This window comes from Rhodotorula graminis (genome assembly GCF_001329695.1).
Source record: "Rhodotorula graminis WP1 unplaced genomic scaffold RHOBAscaffold_4, whole genome shotgun sequence".
NCBI classification, from domain to species: domain Eukaryota; kingdom Fungi; phylum Basidiomycota; class Microbotryomycetes; order Sporidiobolales; family Sporidiobolaceae; genus Rhodotorula; species Rhodotorula graminis.
In genome coordinates this window covers 649,743-665,351 of record NW_017264931.1, presented here as the reverse complement: position 1 = coordinate 665,351, position 15,609 = coordinate 649,743, and the positions used below count along the sequence as shown (strand labels likewise).

General features: G+C 67.9%; 7 protein-coding genes across 7 annotated transcripts; 3 read left to right on the top strand and 4 right to left on the bottom strand.

The window, feature by feature from the left end:
• Positions 1 to 29: 29 nt before the first annotated feature.
• Positions 30 to 1,367, top strand: RHOBADRAFT_52395 (uncharacterized protein; the record flags this gene model as incomplete). Its single annotated transcript, XM_018416314.1, has 2 exons — positions 30 to 625; positions 703 to 1,367. 2 exons carry the CDS (start codon positions 30 to 32, stop codon positions 1,268 to 1,270), a joined length of 1,164 nt encoding a protein of 387 aa, XP_018272428.1. The 3' UTR covers positions 1,271 to 1,367.
• A 265-nt stretch (positions 1,368 to 1,632) lies between these two features.
• RHOBADRAFT_25435 (uncharacterized protein) lies at positions 1,633 to 2,767 on the bottom strand (the record flags this gene model as incomplete). The annotated part of the gene is made up of 4 exons (XM_018412685.1): positions 2,590 to 2,767; positions 2,441 to 2,525; positions 1,853 to 2,377; positions 1,633 to 1,745 (listed from the first exon to the last, which is right to left on the bottom strand). Coding segments are annotated over exons 1-4 (888 nt in total), but the record flags the coding sequence as incomplete, so codon positions are not given.
• Positions 2,768 to 4,440: 1,673 nt separating this feature from the next.
• On the bottom strand, positions 4,441 to 5,142 carry RHOBADRAFT_13004 (uncharacterized protein; the record flags this gene model as incomplete). Its single annotated transcript, XM_018412119.1, has 1 exon — positions 4,441 to 5,142. A coding segment is annotated over one exon (702 nt), but the record flags the coding sequence as incomplete, so codon positions are not given.
• A 967-nt stretch (positions 5,143 to 6,109) lies between these two features.
• RHOBADRAFT_52392 (uncharacterized protein) lies at positions 6,110 to 7,390 on the top strand (the record flags this gene model as incomplete). The annotated part of the gene is made up of 8 exons (XM_018416313.1): positions 6,110 to 6,177; positions 6,294 to 6,427; positions 6,504 to 6,541; positions 6,574 to 6,620; positions 6,718 to 6,793; positions 6,858 to 6,909; positions 6,985 to 7,095; positions 7,226 to 7,390. 8 exons carry the CDS (start codon positions 6,110 to 6,112, stop codon positions 7,348 to 7,350), a joined length of 651 nt encoding a protein of 216 aa, XP_018272425.1. The 3' UTR covers positions 7,351 to 7,390.
• Positions 7,391 to 7,717: 327 nt separating this feature from the next.
• RHOBADRAFT_42706 (uncharacterized protein) lies at positions 7,718 to 9,232 on the bottom strand (the record flags this gene model as incomplete). The annotated part of the gene is made up of 4 exons (XM_018414100.1): positions 7,718 to 7,757; positions 8,262 to 8,344; positions 8,484 to 8,971; positions 9,178 to 9,232. The coding sequence occupies 4 exons, from the start codon at positions 9,230 to 9,232 to the stop codon at positions 7,718 to 7,720; spliced, it is 666 nt and encodes a 221-aa protein (XP_018272424.1).
• Positions 9,233 to 9,999: 767 nt separating this feature from the next.
• On the top strand, positions 10,000 to 11,435 carry RHOBADRAFT_42705 (uncharacterized protein; the record flags this gene model as incomplete). Its single annotated transcript, XM_018414099.1, has 7 exons — positions 10,000 to 10,075; positions 10,182 to 10,243; positions 10,317 to 10,513; positions 10,822 to 10,976; positions 11,100 to 11,170; positions 11,203 to 11,247; positions 11,391 to 11,435. 7 exons carry the CDS (start codon positions 10,000 to 10,002, stop codon positions 11,433 to 11,435), a joined length of 651 nt encoding a protein of 216 aa, XP_018272423.1.
• A 320-nt stretch (positions 11,436 to 11,755) lies between these two features.
• RHOBADRAFT_52390 (uncharacterized protein) lies at positions 11,756 to 15,305 on the bottom strand (the record flags this gene model as incomplete). The annotated part of the gene is made up of 6 exons (XM_018416312.1): positions 11,756 to 12,856; positions 13,406 to 13,798; positions 13,878 to 14,031; positions 14,175 to 14,473; positions 14,548 to 14,850; positions 14,925 to 15,305. The coding sequence occupies 6 exons, from the start codon at positions 15,303 to 15,305 to the stop codon at positions 11,756 to 11,758; spliced, it is 2,631 nt and encodes an 876-aa protein (XP_018272422.1).
• Between the last annotated feature and the right edge of the window lie 304 nt (positions 15,306 to 15,609).

Genomic DNA, 15,609 nt, shown 5'->3' with positions numbered 1-15,609 from the left:
CTTCCGGCTCTCCTCCTCGCCCGCTCGCCATGGACTCGCCCGACACGTCGCTCTACGTGCCGCTGTCGCTCCAGGACACGCTCACCAAGCCTCGCACCTACACCTCGCGCCCCGCAGCCGCCTCTGCCGCCGCCGCCGCGTCGTCCTCCGCGCCATCAACCTCGTCGTCTCGCCCTCGGCCCTCGCACGCGCACTCGGCCAGCCTGAGCAGGGAGCGGGGCGAACTCGCCAGGAGAGATGCGCAGGCCATGATGCACGCCCTCGGCATGGGCACGCCGGCTCCTGCGCAGCGCACGCTCGAGGTCGACGAGACGCCCCGTCCGACTCGCTCAATCAACCTCGCACCCTCCTCCTCCTCCCCCGCTTCGACCCAAAATGCCGACGTCGCCGCGCTCCGACGACAGCTCGACGACAAGGACCAGGAGCTCGCTGCCGTCCGGCGCGAGAAGCGCGACCTCGCGAGCCGCGTGTCGGCCCTCGAATGCGAGGCGGCGAAGGCGGCGGCGCTCGACCCTCGGCAGCTCGAGGAGCTCGAGCGTCAGTTCGAGGCGCAAGAGACGCTCCTGGGTGGATATCAGCGCGAGGCCGAGAGGGCCGCGGGCGAGCTCGACAAGTTGCGCCGGCAGTGCGTCCTCTCTCCCTTTCTCTCGGCCTCGCGCACGTGCCGGAACGGAGCTCATTGTCCCTCGCACACGAAAACAGACAGCGTCGCCTAACCGACTACCTCGAGCGCACCTACGGCCCGGCCTGGGCCGACGACCTCGGCCTCTCGGACGCGCCCGGTCGAGGCGTCGCCGCCGCGTCGCCCGCCGTCCGCACCAAGCTCGTCGCGCGCGCAAGCCTCATGCACACGCCCACGTCGTCGAGCGCGAGCTCGGGCGCAGGCCTCGGGTCGCTCACGCGGTCGGCGACGCTCGGAGCGGTCGCTATTCCCGAGTCGGCCGAGGACGAGGACGACGACGAGGGCGCACGGGAGGAGGACACCAACGGCGGTACCTCGAGCGTCGACGACGCGATGAAGCCGTCCTCGCCGCACGTGTCCAGCTCGGCAGCGGCGCCTCTCGCCCCGGGCCCCTCGCCCGCCCTCCTCGCCCAGCACCTCGACACGGTCCAGGCGCTCCTGCGCTCGATGGAGGCGCGCCTCGTGGCTCGCGACGCCGAGCTCGTCGCGACTGAGCGACGGGCGCGTTCAGAGGCGGCCAAACTCGGCGAGCGAGGCGACGAGCTCGAGCGGCTCGTCGAGGGTCAGAGGGCGAGCGGGGCGGTCTGAGCGGGGTCGGGCTCTCGATGGTGGATACCCTGGACCTCTCGTCATACCTCTCTGTACTCGCTGTGATACCCCTCCCTGCAATGCACCTCTCGTCGCGACATCTACGGGCCTCCTCGAGTCGCCCCGTCCGCTCGGCCCTCGTCCCGGTCGTCCTCGTCGCTCACGTACATGTCCTCCCGCCGACGCTCGGCCTTCTTCTCCCGGTTCGACATTCTCGGCGGCGGTCGCTCGTCGAGCGGCGTGACGAACCGCTTGAAGTTGTCCTCGAGCCGTCGGACCGTCTCGTCGGCCGACCACCCTCGCGCGAGCTGCACCTCCTCGAACACATCCCACAGCTGGTTGTCGATCTCGCGCGTGTGCGAGTAGTCGCTCTCGACGAGGAGGCGGTCGGGCTCGATGGCGCGCAGGAGCGAGTGAAAGTGCGGCGAGCGGCCCGAGATGATGGTCGCGAACGAGAAGAACGTGTTGGGGTGCGCTGTAGTAGGGAAAACGATGTCAGTGACGCTCGTTCCTAAAGACTCGACGACAGGGAGAGAGAGAGAGGGAGAGAGAGAGAGGGAGAGAGAGACGAGCCGGGCGCACCTTTCTGGATCTGCTTGGCCGATTCGGGGCTGCCGCCGAACGAGTGCAGGCACACGTGCAGCCTCTTCCACCCCTCGCCCTTGGCCTTGAAGCCCTGCAGCATGTCGACCGTCTCCTTGGGCGCGCGCACCGAGTGCAGCGAGATGTTGCGCCCGAGCCGGATGGCGAGGTCGACCTGGGCCTCGACGACCCGCACCTGGTGCGCGAGCGGCGTCGCGAGGTCCGAGTTTCTCGAGTTGGCCTTGTCGGCAGCGATGTGCGGCGGGTTCGGGATGCGGAACGCGCGGTCGAGGCCGATCTCGCCGACGTGCGACGACGGGTGCGAGACGAGGTTGTGCTCGAGGTCGGACAGGAAGGTGTCGAACGAGACGGGGTCGGGTAGGTGAGGAAGGAGGTCGGCGAGAGAAGGATGTGGCGCGTCGGGATTGGCCGGGTCGGTGAAGAGGCGCGAGTAGTGCTCGTCTTTGGTCGGGAGCGAGGAAGGGGGAGAGAACGAGATCGGGTGGGAGAACCACGGGTGCAGGCCTGCGGTCGGGCGTCTAAGTTCGTCAGGATCCGTCTCAACGTAGTGTGAGAGATGGTACGGACCGAAGAAAGGGACGACGGTGGCCGGGCTGGCGGCGTAGACGGCGGTGTTGCGCTCCTGGTTCGAGAGCGACGAGCTCATGGCGCACTGCGGGCAGGGGCTTTTTGGGTCAGCGCTCGTTCCCCAAGTAGAGAGACTGTGTGTGACGCACGATTGTACCGGCAGAGAGCCCTCGCAACGCCTCGGGGGAGAAGGTGTCGTCGTCGACAGGGTGGCAGTGCGCGTCGGCGAGGCGAGCGAGGACGGCGGGATCGGGTGGCGAGCGGAATCGAGTGGCTGGGTCTTTGATCCATGGTCGAGTGTCGTTCCAGGGCATGGCTAGATGCGCTCAAGGCGTGGGAGGCGGCGAGAACGAGAGGAGAGATGACGAAAGGTGGGGAAGTGGTGGGAGGACGACGAGCTTCTCGTCCGCTCGGTTGGTGCGCGGTGGCTTCGACGAGTTGCTGCAGCTGTGTAGGGCGTGCTCCAGCTGGAGCAGAGCGGTGTCGGACCCTGCACTCGACGCTCTCGTCGAGACGCACCCCGAGCACGCGCTTCACTCTCGGGCCTCACCCTCCCCCTTCCCCTCCTCCCCCACCGCGTTCTTTGAGCCTCTCGACCCCTTCCACTCGGCGAGGCTCACTCTAAGCGCGGGAGATTCCCCTCTCTCTCCTTCATCCTGCCCTCGATGCCGCACTCGCTGCGGCCGCTCTTCGACTCTGTCGCTCGCTACGACGACGGGGCTCGAGCCCCTTTCTCGACTCGGGGGCTCGCCTCTTCTTTCCGGCTTTCCTCGGCTCTGCCTGTCTCTGTGCATCCTGAACGTCTTGTCCTGCTGTGCTTGCACTCGCGAGGGCTCCTCAGGCGCACCCTCGCCATGGCCGCCAATCGAGGTCGCTCTCGCAGACCGACTCTCGCGCTCGCGCCCCTCGTCCTTCTCTTGCACGTTCTCGCTCTCGCGCAGCCACAGCGACATCTCCAAAGTCGTCCGCGCACATGAGGGAAACGTGAAGCGCCGCGCTCTTTGCCCCGAGTCGAGGGGCGGAGCGGGAGGAGGAGAGGAAGGAGTGCGCTCGAGCCTCTCGAGGGAGCGAACGGGCGACGAGGACGTGCTGGCGACTCTCTGGGACCCTCCAGGGCAGTTTATCGTTGCAATACAGACTCGAAAAGTGATACAGAGTGTGACAGAGGGCGACGAGAGAGAGAGGAGGGACGGGAGGGGAACGGGAAGGGCTCGCTCGAGGACCGAATCACTCGGGTGGCGGCACGACGAGCTCGGGAAAGACGTGGCCGACGACGAGGTCGATGAGGAGGAGGACGAGGTGGACGTTGGCGACGTGCGAAGAGAGTGGGCGGAGGAGGTGACGCGAGAGGGCGAGTCGAGGATCGGGCTCGTCGGCGGGCAGGGTCGGGTAGAGCCACGCCGGCAGCGCATCTGCAGCGAGTCGAAAGGTCAGTACATGTCTGTGAGAGAGCGAGGGAGACAGGACGGACCTGGCAGAGCCCGCGCCAGAGCCTCCTCGCACCGCCGCTTGAGCCCCTCCTGCGCCGCCTCGTCCGGGTCCTCCTCCTTCGGCGCCGGCCACCCGTCACACGGGAACATGCCGCGCGTCGTGCCCTCGAGGATGGCGCGCACCGTCGAGGCCGTCATGGTGCGGTCGATCGAGCGCGAGAGCAACGGGTCGAGGCGGGTCGAGAGGAAGGAGAGGGGGAGCGAGACGAGGGAGAGGAGCGTGTCGAGGAAGGTCGAGGAGGGTAGGACGGCCGAGATGAGGCGGATAAGGGACGTGTGGAGAGGAGGCGCCGACGAGCGGCGGCTTGGCGGCGAGGAGAGCGCAAAGGCGGACGCGGCGGTCACGAGGCCACCGAGGCGCGACGGCAAGCTCGACAGCGCCGCCGCCGCTCTCTCCAATACACTCGGCGCAGCAGAAGTCTCATGCGCGGCGCCTGCTGCCGCCTCTTGGCCCTTCTCCCTCGTTCGCCTCGCCGCCTCGACAGCCTCGAGCTGCCTCGCAATGACGCCGTGCAGGAACCACGGCTGCGCGACGCGGCTGAACACGGCGCCAAAGACGACGCCGACGAGGATCTGGCGCACGATGGCGCGCTCCGTCTCGGCGCGATAGTCGTCGGGCGGCAGGAGCGCCTTGAGGAGGTGGTCGACGAGGGTGCGAAGGTAGACCTTGTCGACGTGCGGGACCGACGCTCGCGACGACGAGCCGTCAGGTGCGGTCGACAGCGAGATGGCAATGTGCGGCTCGAGGTTGTGGAAGAGCTCCTCGGGCGAGAAGTTGTGCGCCGAGCCGCTCCCGGCCCGCTCAGTCGCGAGGTCCCAGTCGCGGTAGTGCGCCGCGACGAGCTCTGGCACGTCTCGCACGACGAGCTCTGCCCAGTCGACCGTCGCGAGGCGGACCTCGAGCGCCTGAATGACCTGCACGAGGACGGCCGTGACGGCCTGGAGGAACGCCTTGTCCGGGTCGCGCGAGATGCCGCCGTTGTACCACGGCGTAACGTAGGCTCGCAGCGCGAGGGCGATCAGGTCGAGGATGACGGGGTCGAGCGTCGAGTGCGCGGGAGAGTGCAGGATGCGGGGAGGTCGTGCGGTCGACGAGGGAGGGAAGAGGATGCGCTGGTGGAGGGGGAGGACCGCCGGCGTGCCGGGTGCGGACGGCGGCGTCTTGCCCGGGCGCTTGGTGGTCGATGTTGGGGCTGCTCGAGAGGTCGCCATGTCGGCACGGGACAGCGGGCGCCTGCGTAGGCGGAGAGACGAGTGGCTGCGGAGGGTCGAGGAGGAGGGAGCGGTCAGCTCGACGGCGGGCGGGGCTCGAAGGCGAGGAGAGCATGTGGACGCACCTGTTGTACCTCGCTCGAATCCCACGCTGCCCGCTCGCAGAGCTGCGAGCGCTCCCCTCGTGCTCGACCCGCTGCGAGGCACCGCTCGAGGAAGCGGAGCGAGGGTAGACCAGGCGTTCGGGCCGGCTCGTCCGGGTTTTGCTGTAGGGTCGCAGAGCAGATTGGGCGCTTCAGAGCACCGCACTGGCGTTGCGGCTGGCGAGATAGCCCGAACTGATGAGAACGCGCAAGCTCCTCCTCCCCGTCACACCACACCGCTCGCCTGGGCTTGGCCTGCTGCCGTCCGAGCATCCAGCCATGTCTTGCCACCCCGTCGACCCGCACTCGCGGCCCGTCTCGGCCACGGTGTCGCCCTCCGCCTCCTCCCCCGCCCCTCATCTCCCCCTCGCTCGTCCGCCCCCACCCGCCCCCAAGGCAGCACCGCGACGCTCCGACTAGCCCCAGCACCAGTGCGCCTATCGTCTCGCACCACCCTCGCGCTCTATCACGCGGCCTCGACCTGGTCTCGGCACCTTGCGCACGCCGGCCTCTGCTCCCGAGCAAGCCGCTCGCGGCCACTCGCAGTCGCACATCTGCTTCGTGTGCTCGTCATACCGCACCGACGGGCTCGAGCGAGGGGAGCGACTGGCCGTGCGCTCTGGCGCCGACCGACTGCTCCCCCTCGACGAGCTCCCGTCGGCCGGTCCCTGTCGCAGCCACGGGCAGGGACGGGCTGCCGTGGCTCGAGGGCCCACTCTCTCCGGAGAGAGTGTGGCAGCGGACCGAGGTGTGTGGAGGAGAGGTGGCGGGCAGCGACGGGCGCGTCGACCACGCGCTGCGGCACGTCTCGCCGCCAGGGCCAAATGCGGCTTGTCAACCCGCTCGAGCGCAGCAGCCGGTCCCCCTGGGTCGCCAACGGCCTTGACGGCATGTGCGTCCCACTTGTCCCGGTCTCGAGCCGCCCGTCGCACGGACTGACCCTCGCCTTTGCCCTCCTTCGTTGTCGCCCTATCCCCCCCCCTTCTTGCCCGCCTCGCCAGTTCCCAGCCATGAGCTCACGCGTCACGACACGCTCGTCGATGTGCGCCACCCGCGGTTCCTGTGCGGCGTCGTCCTCGGCCAGATCGCCAACCCGGCCCAGCAGGGCAAGCGCAACCTCGAGGAGGGCACGCGCGTCGTCGGTCCGTCCTCGTCTCTCTCTCTTCTGCTCGTCTACGTCGACAATGACCTGCAACTGACACACCCTTACGCTCGCAGCGATCACGTTCATGCGCGGCCTCGCCGAGTACGTCGCCGTGAGCGAGGCCATGTCGAGCCGCCCGTCAAGGACCGCGATGAGCGCATGGGCTTCAAGGGCGACGGCGTCCTCTCCATGTACGTCAAGGGTGCGTCCCTCTCTCTCCCTGTCTGCGTCGAGGATGAGGGACTGACTCTTTCACCGCCGTCCTCGGCATCCCTCTCGCTCTCGCAGCGGCTCTGCCAAGGTCGCGCTCGACACGATCAAGATGGGCCAGCAGGACCGCAAGGTGATCCTCGTCGTGACGTCGGTGCGCTGGTCGGCCGGCGACTACTGCCCTCGAGCACCACTGCCTCGTCGTCGTCGTCGGCAAGCATAACGTCGCCGACGAGCTCAAGAAGCTCGGCGGCGCCCAGGGCGTCATGTGTGCGTCCCCTCCTCTCTCTCTCTTGGTCCTCGAGGGAAGACGCACTGACCCACTCGCTCCCGCACGACTCGCAGGCGTCGACATGCCGGTCCAGCGGGTCGAGCAGCTCCTCGAGGGCTGCCGCTTCCACTCGTCAATCGTCCTCCTCTCGCCTGGCCAGGAGAATGAGAAGCAGATCCCCATCGGTGCGCCCCCTCCTCTCTCTCTCTCTCTCCCTCTCTCTCGCCGTCTCGAGCTCGAGCTCGAGGCTGACGCTCGACCTCCTCCCGCTCCCTTTTCCCCTTTCTTTCCTCGTCCTCGCCCCCGCCCGCACAGCCCACATCCTCGCCAGTCGTCGGCGTTCCCCGGGCAGAGCAGGTCAGGCGCGAGCGCGCATCGAGGGTCGACCGGCGAGCGGCCAGAGGTGGGAAGGAGATGGGAGGGAGCCGGGGGAGGTGTAGCGGGCTCGAGGCAACGTCGAGGTCATGCTGGTTCCTCGCGCCCGAGTGAGTCGACGAAACGGGAGTATCTACAGCTGTCGGTGCTCCCACGCGCGCTCTTCGGTCGAGAGCGCACTGCGCGGTCAACTTGAGAAGGTCTCGTCCCTGTCGCGACTCGCTCTCGTTCGGGCACAGAGAAAGAGAATTACTCGCTCGAGTGCACGCTCAACACTTTGTACAAGTCCTCGTACCTCCCGCATTCCTGCGCTGCAATGACAGGTTCCGCGCCCTGCACAAGATGCTCTGCGCGCTCTCGCTCTCGGACGGTCCTGCGCATCAAACTCGCTTCTGTGATCCTTGAGCTTGCACACGTGGCTCCACAGCACCTTTATGCAGCCGCCAGACCTGCCTGCGCGGCCCACGAGAGGCTGCCGCGAGCGTGATCGTGGCCGGCGTTTCCAGCTGATGAAGCTGAGGTTCCTCTCGACTGCTTCCCTCCGGCTCGTGTGCACGACAGAGTCACTCACAAGGCTTTCTGCAAACGAACACCGCAGCGTCGCGGCGGACAAAGGCCGAGAGCAGGAGGGAGAGCGGCCGTTCCGCGGAGGCGGACGCCAACGTTCGCCACGCTCGTCTGCTCGTGCTGTGCCGCTCGCGGCGGCTCCAGATCTTTTCCGCTCCAATGCCCATGGACACGCGGTTGCAGAGCCCGAAATCTACAACAGCTCTCGCTCCCTCGCCTCCCGCCGATGTCGCGCCTCCCTCCTTGCACCCGTACTCGATGCTCTCCCCTCGTGCCCCTCCTGCAGCATCGACAGCTCCTCGATCACCGTCCACCTGCTCGACACCGTGCACGGCGGGCCACCCATGGCCTGAATCTCGTCGACTATGCCCTAGGAGGAGAGGGAGGATCGAGAAGGGTTTGGACGCACCTGAGGATGTCGAGGTCTGGGTCGTCCACGAGGGCCTCGGCGAGTGCGGGCGCCAGCTTGTGCGTCGCCGCGAGATGGAACTCCTGCGGAGCGAGATAGAACGTGTGAGTCGAGGCGGCGCAGAGAGAAACGCGGGCGGGAGAGACGCGCTTTCTCGTAGCCCCTCGTCTTGCCGACGAGAGTCTGGCGACGCTCTCCTCGGTCCCCTGGCTCGCTCGACACCTCGGTCATGCGCTCGGCCTCGTTCCAGCGAGCGACGAAGCGGTTTAACGCCTCGCTCGTGGCCGGCGGCGGGCCCCACGAGCGGTAGGCCAAGAGGTAGCCGTTGTGCGAGACGAGCTGATGCGAGCGGGTACTGCGTGACGAGGGGACGAGTAAGTGAGTGTCGTCGCGAACGCCGGTGTCGAGAGGGCCGACGCCGGGAGGGCGGCTCGGCGACGAACGGGGAGAGGGGAGGGGGGAAGCGGGGAAGTCGACGAGCGGGTCGGCGGCGACAGGGCGGACGAGGTACGTGTCGAAGACGGTCGGCGTCGGTGCGAGTGCAGGGGCGGGTGCTGGGGCGACGCTGGCGAGGTGGATGAGCTCGTCGCGCTGGCCAAGGGCGTCTTGCTCGCGACGCGGGTCGTGGCGTAGGCGGTCGAGGGCGTCGGTGGCGAGGTTGGAGAGGGTCGGGCTGGTGCGCACGAGCGTAGTCGAGGGACAAGGGATCGCTGCATCACAAGGGGTGGAAGATGGGTGAGCCAAACACGGTCGCGGGGGAGGACGCGCGCGAGACGCGCCAGCACAACCTCGCCGAGGGGATGGCTCGCACAGTGCCCACGGCGGGTGAGACGACTCCGTGCGAGTTGCTCCCAAGGTTCGGCGTGGTGCTGCGCGTCTCGCCGCACAGGAAGAGGAAGAGAGAGAGAGGACGCACCCGGGGCGAGGCGGTTGAGGCGAGGGCGGAGGTTGTACTCGCGCTTGTGGACCATGTCGAGACGAGCAGGGGTCGGTATGCGGGCAGAGGCGCAGCCAGTGCGCGTGCAGCAGACGCGACGGTGAGTGAGGGAGGGAAGAGAGAGACGAGCAAGTTTGCCCCGTTCGTCGTGAGGGAGTCGGCCGCGTGGTCGAGCGGTCTCCCACCTTCGCTGTGGCCACGAGCTGTGCGTCCAGCACTCGCCAGCGATGCACACGCGACCACCGGCTGGCGCCATGCCCTGCCGCTAGGGCCGCACTCGCCAACCTCGTCCCCGCCGCTCCTCCTCCTCGTCCTCGTCGCTCGTCACCGGCACCCCCTCTCGCCGACCGCGCACTCGCCCCGGCGTGCCCGTCAGTCGCAGCAGCTGCGCAGGCAGGGCAGAGCAGCTCGGCATGGCCCTATTCGTCTTCGTCGAGCCCCCTCGCCGACCCTCGTCTTCATCGTCCAACCACACGCGGTCGACCTCGCGCGGGCGCACCGGGCCATAAGTCGCGCCAAGCGCCGTCAGTGCTCGTTCACTTCCGAGCCGGTTCAGTCTACGGTCAGCCAGGTGCGCCCTCGTTCCCCTCGTCCCCGCCTCTCTCTGCCTCTTGTCCGGCCGCCTGACCCTCGCCCTCTGTCACTGCCACGGCGGCATAGCGTCACTTGGCCTCGCCGCGGTCCGCCTGTTCACGCCCTGCACCGACAAGCACTGCGACGCGTACGAGAACCCGGCCCGCATCCGCCTCACGTCGCCTCGTTGGTACCCGAGCAACGTCCGGCTCTATCGCCGCCAACAAGATGGCGATGCTGTACGACGCTAAGAAGAACATCGAGCGTCGCCTCAAGCCTCTGCGCAAGGGCGTCACGATCACGTGTGCGTCCCACTCTCTCCCACGCCCTTCCTCTCCCTCGCCCTTCCTCTCCCTCGCCCTTCCTCTCACTTTGAGCACTCCTGACGTCTCTTTGGTCCCCCTTTACAGACCCGCGCAGCTCGGCGAGCGTCCTCTTGCCTCTCACTACCGCCAACAACTTTGAGCCCGAGGTGCGCCCTCGGTTTTCCCCGACTTTCTCTGCGACTCGCCGCAGCGTCCTCGTATTGACTTTTCGTCCTCCAGGTCCTCTTCTGCGGCGGCACGACGGCCAACCTCGGCATCAACCCGTTGCAGCTCAGCGCCAAAGCGCCTGCGAGCAAGCAGTGTTCGAGGATGATCTTGAACGCGGCCGGCCTGCGCAAGGGCTGGCAGACCGAGAACATGCCGTTCCCTCGCGTCATGGTGCTCGTCGTCAACGGCGCTCGGTCCGGTATCGCCGGGTGCGTCCTCGTCTTCCTCGTCTTCCTCGTCTTCTCTTCTTCCCTCTTCCCTCTTCCCCCTTCCCTCTTCCTCTTCCGTGTTCGCTCTTCCCTCTTCCCCCTCCCTCTCCTTCTCCTTCCTCGTCGTCCGCTCTTTCGCCTCTCGTCCGTCGCCCCTCGTTCCTCGCCTCTCCCTCTCGTCGAGCCACTCGACCATCTCGACTGACGACCGCTTCGCCCCTCTCGACGACAGTACGGCAATGTCAAGGAGAAGGTCGGCGCATCGAGCGCGCGCTCGCCCGCCAAGGGGCCCCTCTTGTACGACCCAGTCGGCGTCAGAGACGAGCTCGTCACGCGCGGGTTCCCGACCGCTCGGCGACGACCCTCCTTCCCGACGGCCGCATCTTGACCGCCGCCTCGGACCTGAACGACGGCGTCTCGACCAAGACGTACCGCACTAGGTACAACATCGAGGTGCTCTCTCGTGCGTCCCCTTTCTCTCTCGTGCGTCCCCTTTTTCCGATCTCTCTCGTCGAGCGTGTTCTCCTCTCGGACCTTTCCTCTCTAGAGAGGACCTGCCCTGACGTACCTCCTCCCCCGCACACAGCGCCCTACATGTCGATGAACCGCCCGTCGTTCTCGGGCCAGCCGGCCAAGATGGCGTCCAAGAAGAACTACGTCCTCACGTTTTGCTGCGCTCGGGCACCAAGAAGGTCCGGGCGTTCATCATGGACCTCGGCTACTCGACGCACGGTGTGCGTCCACTCTCTCTCTCGTCGTCGAGCGTCGTCGGGCTCGAGCCTGACCTCGCCTCGTACTCCCTCGTCCCTCTTCCCCTCTCTCCCTCCTTACCCTCTCTGTCATGATCGGCTCAGGCGTCTCGCCCCCTGTGCCGCAGAGCGCGATCAGCAACATGCTCAAGCACACCAAAGGCTCGAAGTAGTCCGCTTTCCCCTTCTTTCCTTCCCTCCTCGTTTTGCCTCGCACCGCACCCCTCGTCAGTACCCCTCGCACCCTCAGTAGCACACTCTCTGCTACGGACACTCTCGCTTGCACTGTGCGTCGGTCGGTCCAGAGTTCACGAACCAGCTTCTGGCCTCGAGAGCGAGAGCGAGAGGCGAGAGGAAGAGTCCGTGCGCGTCTCAACCCTTCCTCCCACTCTCTCGACACGTGCGGGCCCGGCGAGAGACACAGAAACACGCAGGCGACTCGGTACATACATGCGGATGGGGTACAACAAGGGCAGGCAGAGAGAGAAGGAAATCAGTCATCGTCGTCGTGCGTCCTCGCCGTCCTCGCACGGCCCGAGCGGCGCACGACGGGCGCCTCCTGCTGCGCCGCCTCCTGCGCCCGCTGTCGCGTCCGCTCGAGCTCGTCGCTCTTGATGCACGCGACGAGCGTCTGAGCGGGCTCGTCGCCGTCGGCGCACGGACCCCTCGCCGCCCGCCCGTGCACCTCGGCTCGCACCGCATCCAACCACCCGCTCATCTGCTCGACGCTGGCCATCTGTCGGACTCCCGCGACCCGGCACGAGTCCGACAGGCCGACCTTGCCGCAGAGCTGCCGCAGCGCGGGCCCGCCGAGCGTCGCGATCCCGACGCCGCTGTCGACGACGCCGTCGAGCTTGGCGATCGGTGCTGACGACGGTGACAGCGCGAGAAAGATGTCGTCGCGCTGCCTCTGCGCATTGGCGGCGCGCAGGTCGTAGCCGACGACCTTGCCCTCGGCGCGCGCCGCCTCGAGGTTGGCGGCCTGCAGGTCGACGCCGTAGAGCTCGCCCTCGGCGCGCGCCGCCTCGAGGTTGGCGGCCTGCAGGTCGAGGCCGTACAGCTCGCCCTCGGCGCGCGCCGCCTCGAGTTTGGCGGCGCGCAGGTCGACGCCGTAGAGCTCGCCCTCGGCGCGCGCCGCCTCGAGGTTGGCGGCCTGCAGGTCGACGCCGTAGAGCTCGCCCTCGGCGCGCGCCGCCTCGAGGTTGGCGGCCTGCGTCTTGACCGCGCGCTCGTGCATGACGAGCTTGCTCACCTGCGCGTCCGACTCGACGAGGGCGAGCGGGAGCCACTCGGGGCGCGCCTTCTCGCCCGACGCGAGGCGCGAGCGCATCGACTCGTAGTCGGGCGCGTTGTTGCGCAGGTGGCGCTGGAGCAGGAACTCGCCGAGCGCGTTGACGGCGTCGCGCTCGTCGGGCGACAGGATTTGGCCGCGCTCCTTCTCGGCCGCGCAGATCTTGCAGATCTGGATCCACGTGTCGCGCGACGCGTCCTTGGCGCTCGCCCGGCCGCGGTAGTGCCGCTCGTAGTAGTACGAGCGCGGCGGGAGCGCCGCCGCGGCGGGCGCGAGGGCGTGAAGGAGCGCGCTCGTCGCGTCCTGACGACGAGCGAGAGCGAGAGCGAGCACAGAGAGCCGAGGAGGTAGGGGAGACAGTCGAGAGGAAGGAGGAGCAGGAAGTGGGCGTGCGCGAGCGGTAGTCGCGCCAGTAGAAGGGCACGAGTCGCAGGCGACGGGTGGAAGGTCGCCAGGGCACGGCGCGGGCGCAGGAATGGCGGCAGGAGGATGGGAGGAAGGGAGGGTCAGTAGAAGATCATGGCGGACGCGATGGGACGAGAGAAAATCCAGGATGTTAGGTTTGGGCGCGGACGAGGTCGAAGTTGCCGTTGGCGGTTGAGAAGGTCGAGGTTGGCGAGGAGGTCGAGACACAGGCGTCCGAGGCCGTCGTCGCAGGCGGTGTTGAGGTCGAGGTTGCGGTCGAGGGCGGCGTCGAGGTGGTGACGTTCGAGGCGGAGGAGGAAGAGGGAGGGAAAAGGGGAAGGGGAGGAAGAACGGGCTCGTCAGAATCTGCTGCTCGAGGGCTGATTCTCCTCGAGCGGGCCGTCTTGCTCGTCGTAGTCGCAGTGAGGAGTGGAACAGACGGCGCACCTGGGCAAAGATCTGCTCGAGCCGGCCGCCGAAGCCGCTGAACGTGGAAGGAGCAAAGTGGTGGACGAGGAGGGTCCCGCGCTCGTTGGGCCGGCCCGCTCGACGCAGGTGGTAGACCTCGACCTTGGCGGGCTCGACCTCGTCCTTGAGCGTGGTCCACAGGCCAGCGATCGAGACGGGCGTGATGCTGAACGCCTTGCTCGCGAGCGTGATGTTGCGGATCTCGCCGCCGAAGGACGCGATGACCGTGCCCTGCGCGATGGCGAGCTCGATCACCGTGTCGTTGATCTTGGTGAGGATCTCGAGGCCCTTGGGCGTGTAGAACAGGCTTGCCGGGTCCGTGCCGGACTCATCCTTCGGGAAGAGGTGCGGCACGGCGTTGTGCATGGGGATCTGCGTGCTCGTGCAGGTGTCAGGCAGGTTGCGGAGAGAGCGAGAAAGAGAGAGAGAGAGAGAGAGAGCAGGAGCGCACCTTGACCGAGACGACGCCGGTCTTGACCCAGTCGACGTCGGTTTGGCCCGTGCGCAGGTGGACCGGGCGCGTCTTCTCGCCGCGGGGCGACGCCTCGCACGTGCACCAGTTGCCAATGGGGCACAACAAGGGCGACGGGCGAACCGGCGCGGCGCTGCAGGCGCAGGGGTCAGCTCGTGCTCGGCGCGAGGACGACGGTCGAGGGCCGGGCGGTGGAGCGAGGAAGGAGGGGAGGTGCTGAAGGGGGACGACAAGAGGAGCAGGAGGGAAGGAGAGAAAAGAGAAAGGAGGACGCACTCGATGCGGTGCTCGGCCGTGGCGGGGTCGAACAGGTTGGGCGAAGTCTTGCGGTAGTTCTGCTCGGCGGTCGGGTTGATCTGGCTGCAAATCTGGATGCGGAGCGCCTTGATCTCCTCGACGACGTCGTCCTCGAGCTTCTTGCGCTCGTCGCCGGTTGAGGTGCGGCCGCCGAACTTGAGGTCGGCGAGGAGGAAGTTGGCGGACGCGAAAGGGTGCGGGTCCTTCTCGAACACGTGCCGCGCGAGTTGGCCCATGAGGAGCGTGCACATGTTGTGGTTGTCGAGGTCGAGGAGCGACTGCGAGTGGTGGACGAGGGGCAGGTCAGGGACGGCGAGTGGGCAGGGCGGAAAGGCGAGTCGAGGGGACGCACCCTCACGCCGGCCTTGGTCGCCCACTTGGCGCCCGACGAGCCGTCGACAAACGCCTTGACCTGGTACAGGCCGTGATCGGGCTCCTCGTTGACGTTGCGGTACGAGAAGCGGGCCGTGCGCCACAAAGAGGCGGCCTCGGGCGACAGGAGGAACTGGCGCAGGACGAACGAGGTGCGAGCGAGCGCGTACAGGGTGTACGCCGCCGTGCACTCGGGCGGCTCGTCGGCGACGGTTGGCGTCGGCGGGTCGGACGAGATCGAGCCGAACTCGAGCTCGCAGACGAGGCGCACGCGTGCGAAGATCTGCACGAGGGGCGCAAGAGGTCAGCTCATCCGGGTCTTGCGAGGCGAACAGGCGAGAGAGGGTGTGGGCGCACCTCGTGAAGGAGTTCTTGAGGAAGGCGCAGGAGCGACGAGTGCTGCCTCGGGCGAGCCGGGGTGACCTCGTCCTCCTTCCCGTCGCCGTCCCCCCCCTTGCCCTTGCCCTTGCCCTTGCCGCCCGCCTTGCCCTTCTTCTTCGTCTGCGGCTCCTTCTCGCCCGACGCCCCGCTGCCCGACCCGCCGCCGCCGCCCTTCTTGCGCGAGCGCGCCTTCTTTGCCGGCGGCGCCTCGCGCTCGAGGTCACTCGCCTCGCCGCTGCCGCCCGACGTCGACGCTGCCCTGCCGACGCCGTTCTGGAGCTCAGCGTAGGACACGCCGGCGGCACGACCTGCGCGAGTGCGCTTGGCGCGCGAGGCGGTCGGGTCGGGCGGGGCCATGGTCGGCGACGAGGAGGAGGAGGTGGGGGAGCGGGCGACGGCGATGGCGGCGGCGGTGGAGCGGGTGGTGGGCGAACGCTGCTGTACGCTGAAGGAGGACTCAGGGCGAGTCCAGCAGTAGATGACGAGGGAGACGAGGGCGCACCTTGGACCGACACCGCCTCGCTCGACGCGCTCGTCCGCCTCCTCTTCTCACTCCCCCTCCTCCGCCCTCGCTCCGAGTACGACTCGGCTCGCGATCGCCCTCGCTCCGTCTACTGCGCCCGTGCTGCGCCCGTGCTGCGCCCGCACCACCCCGCATCGC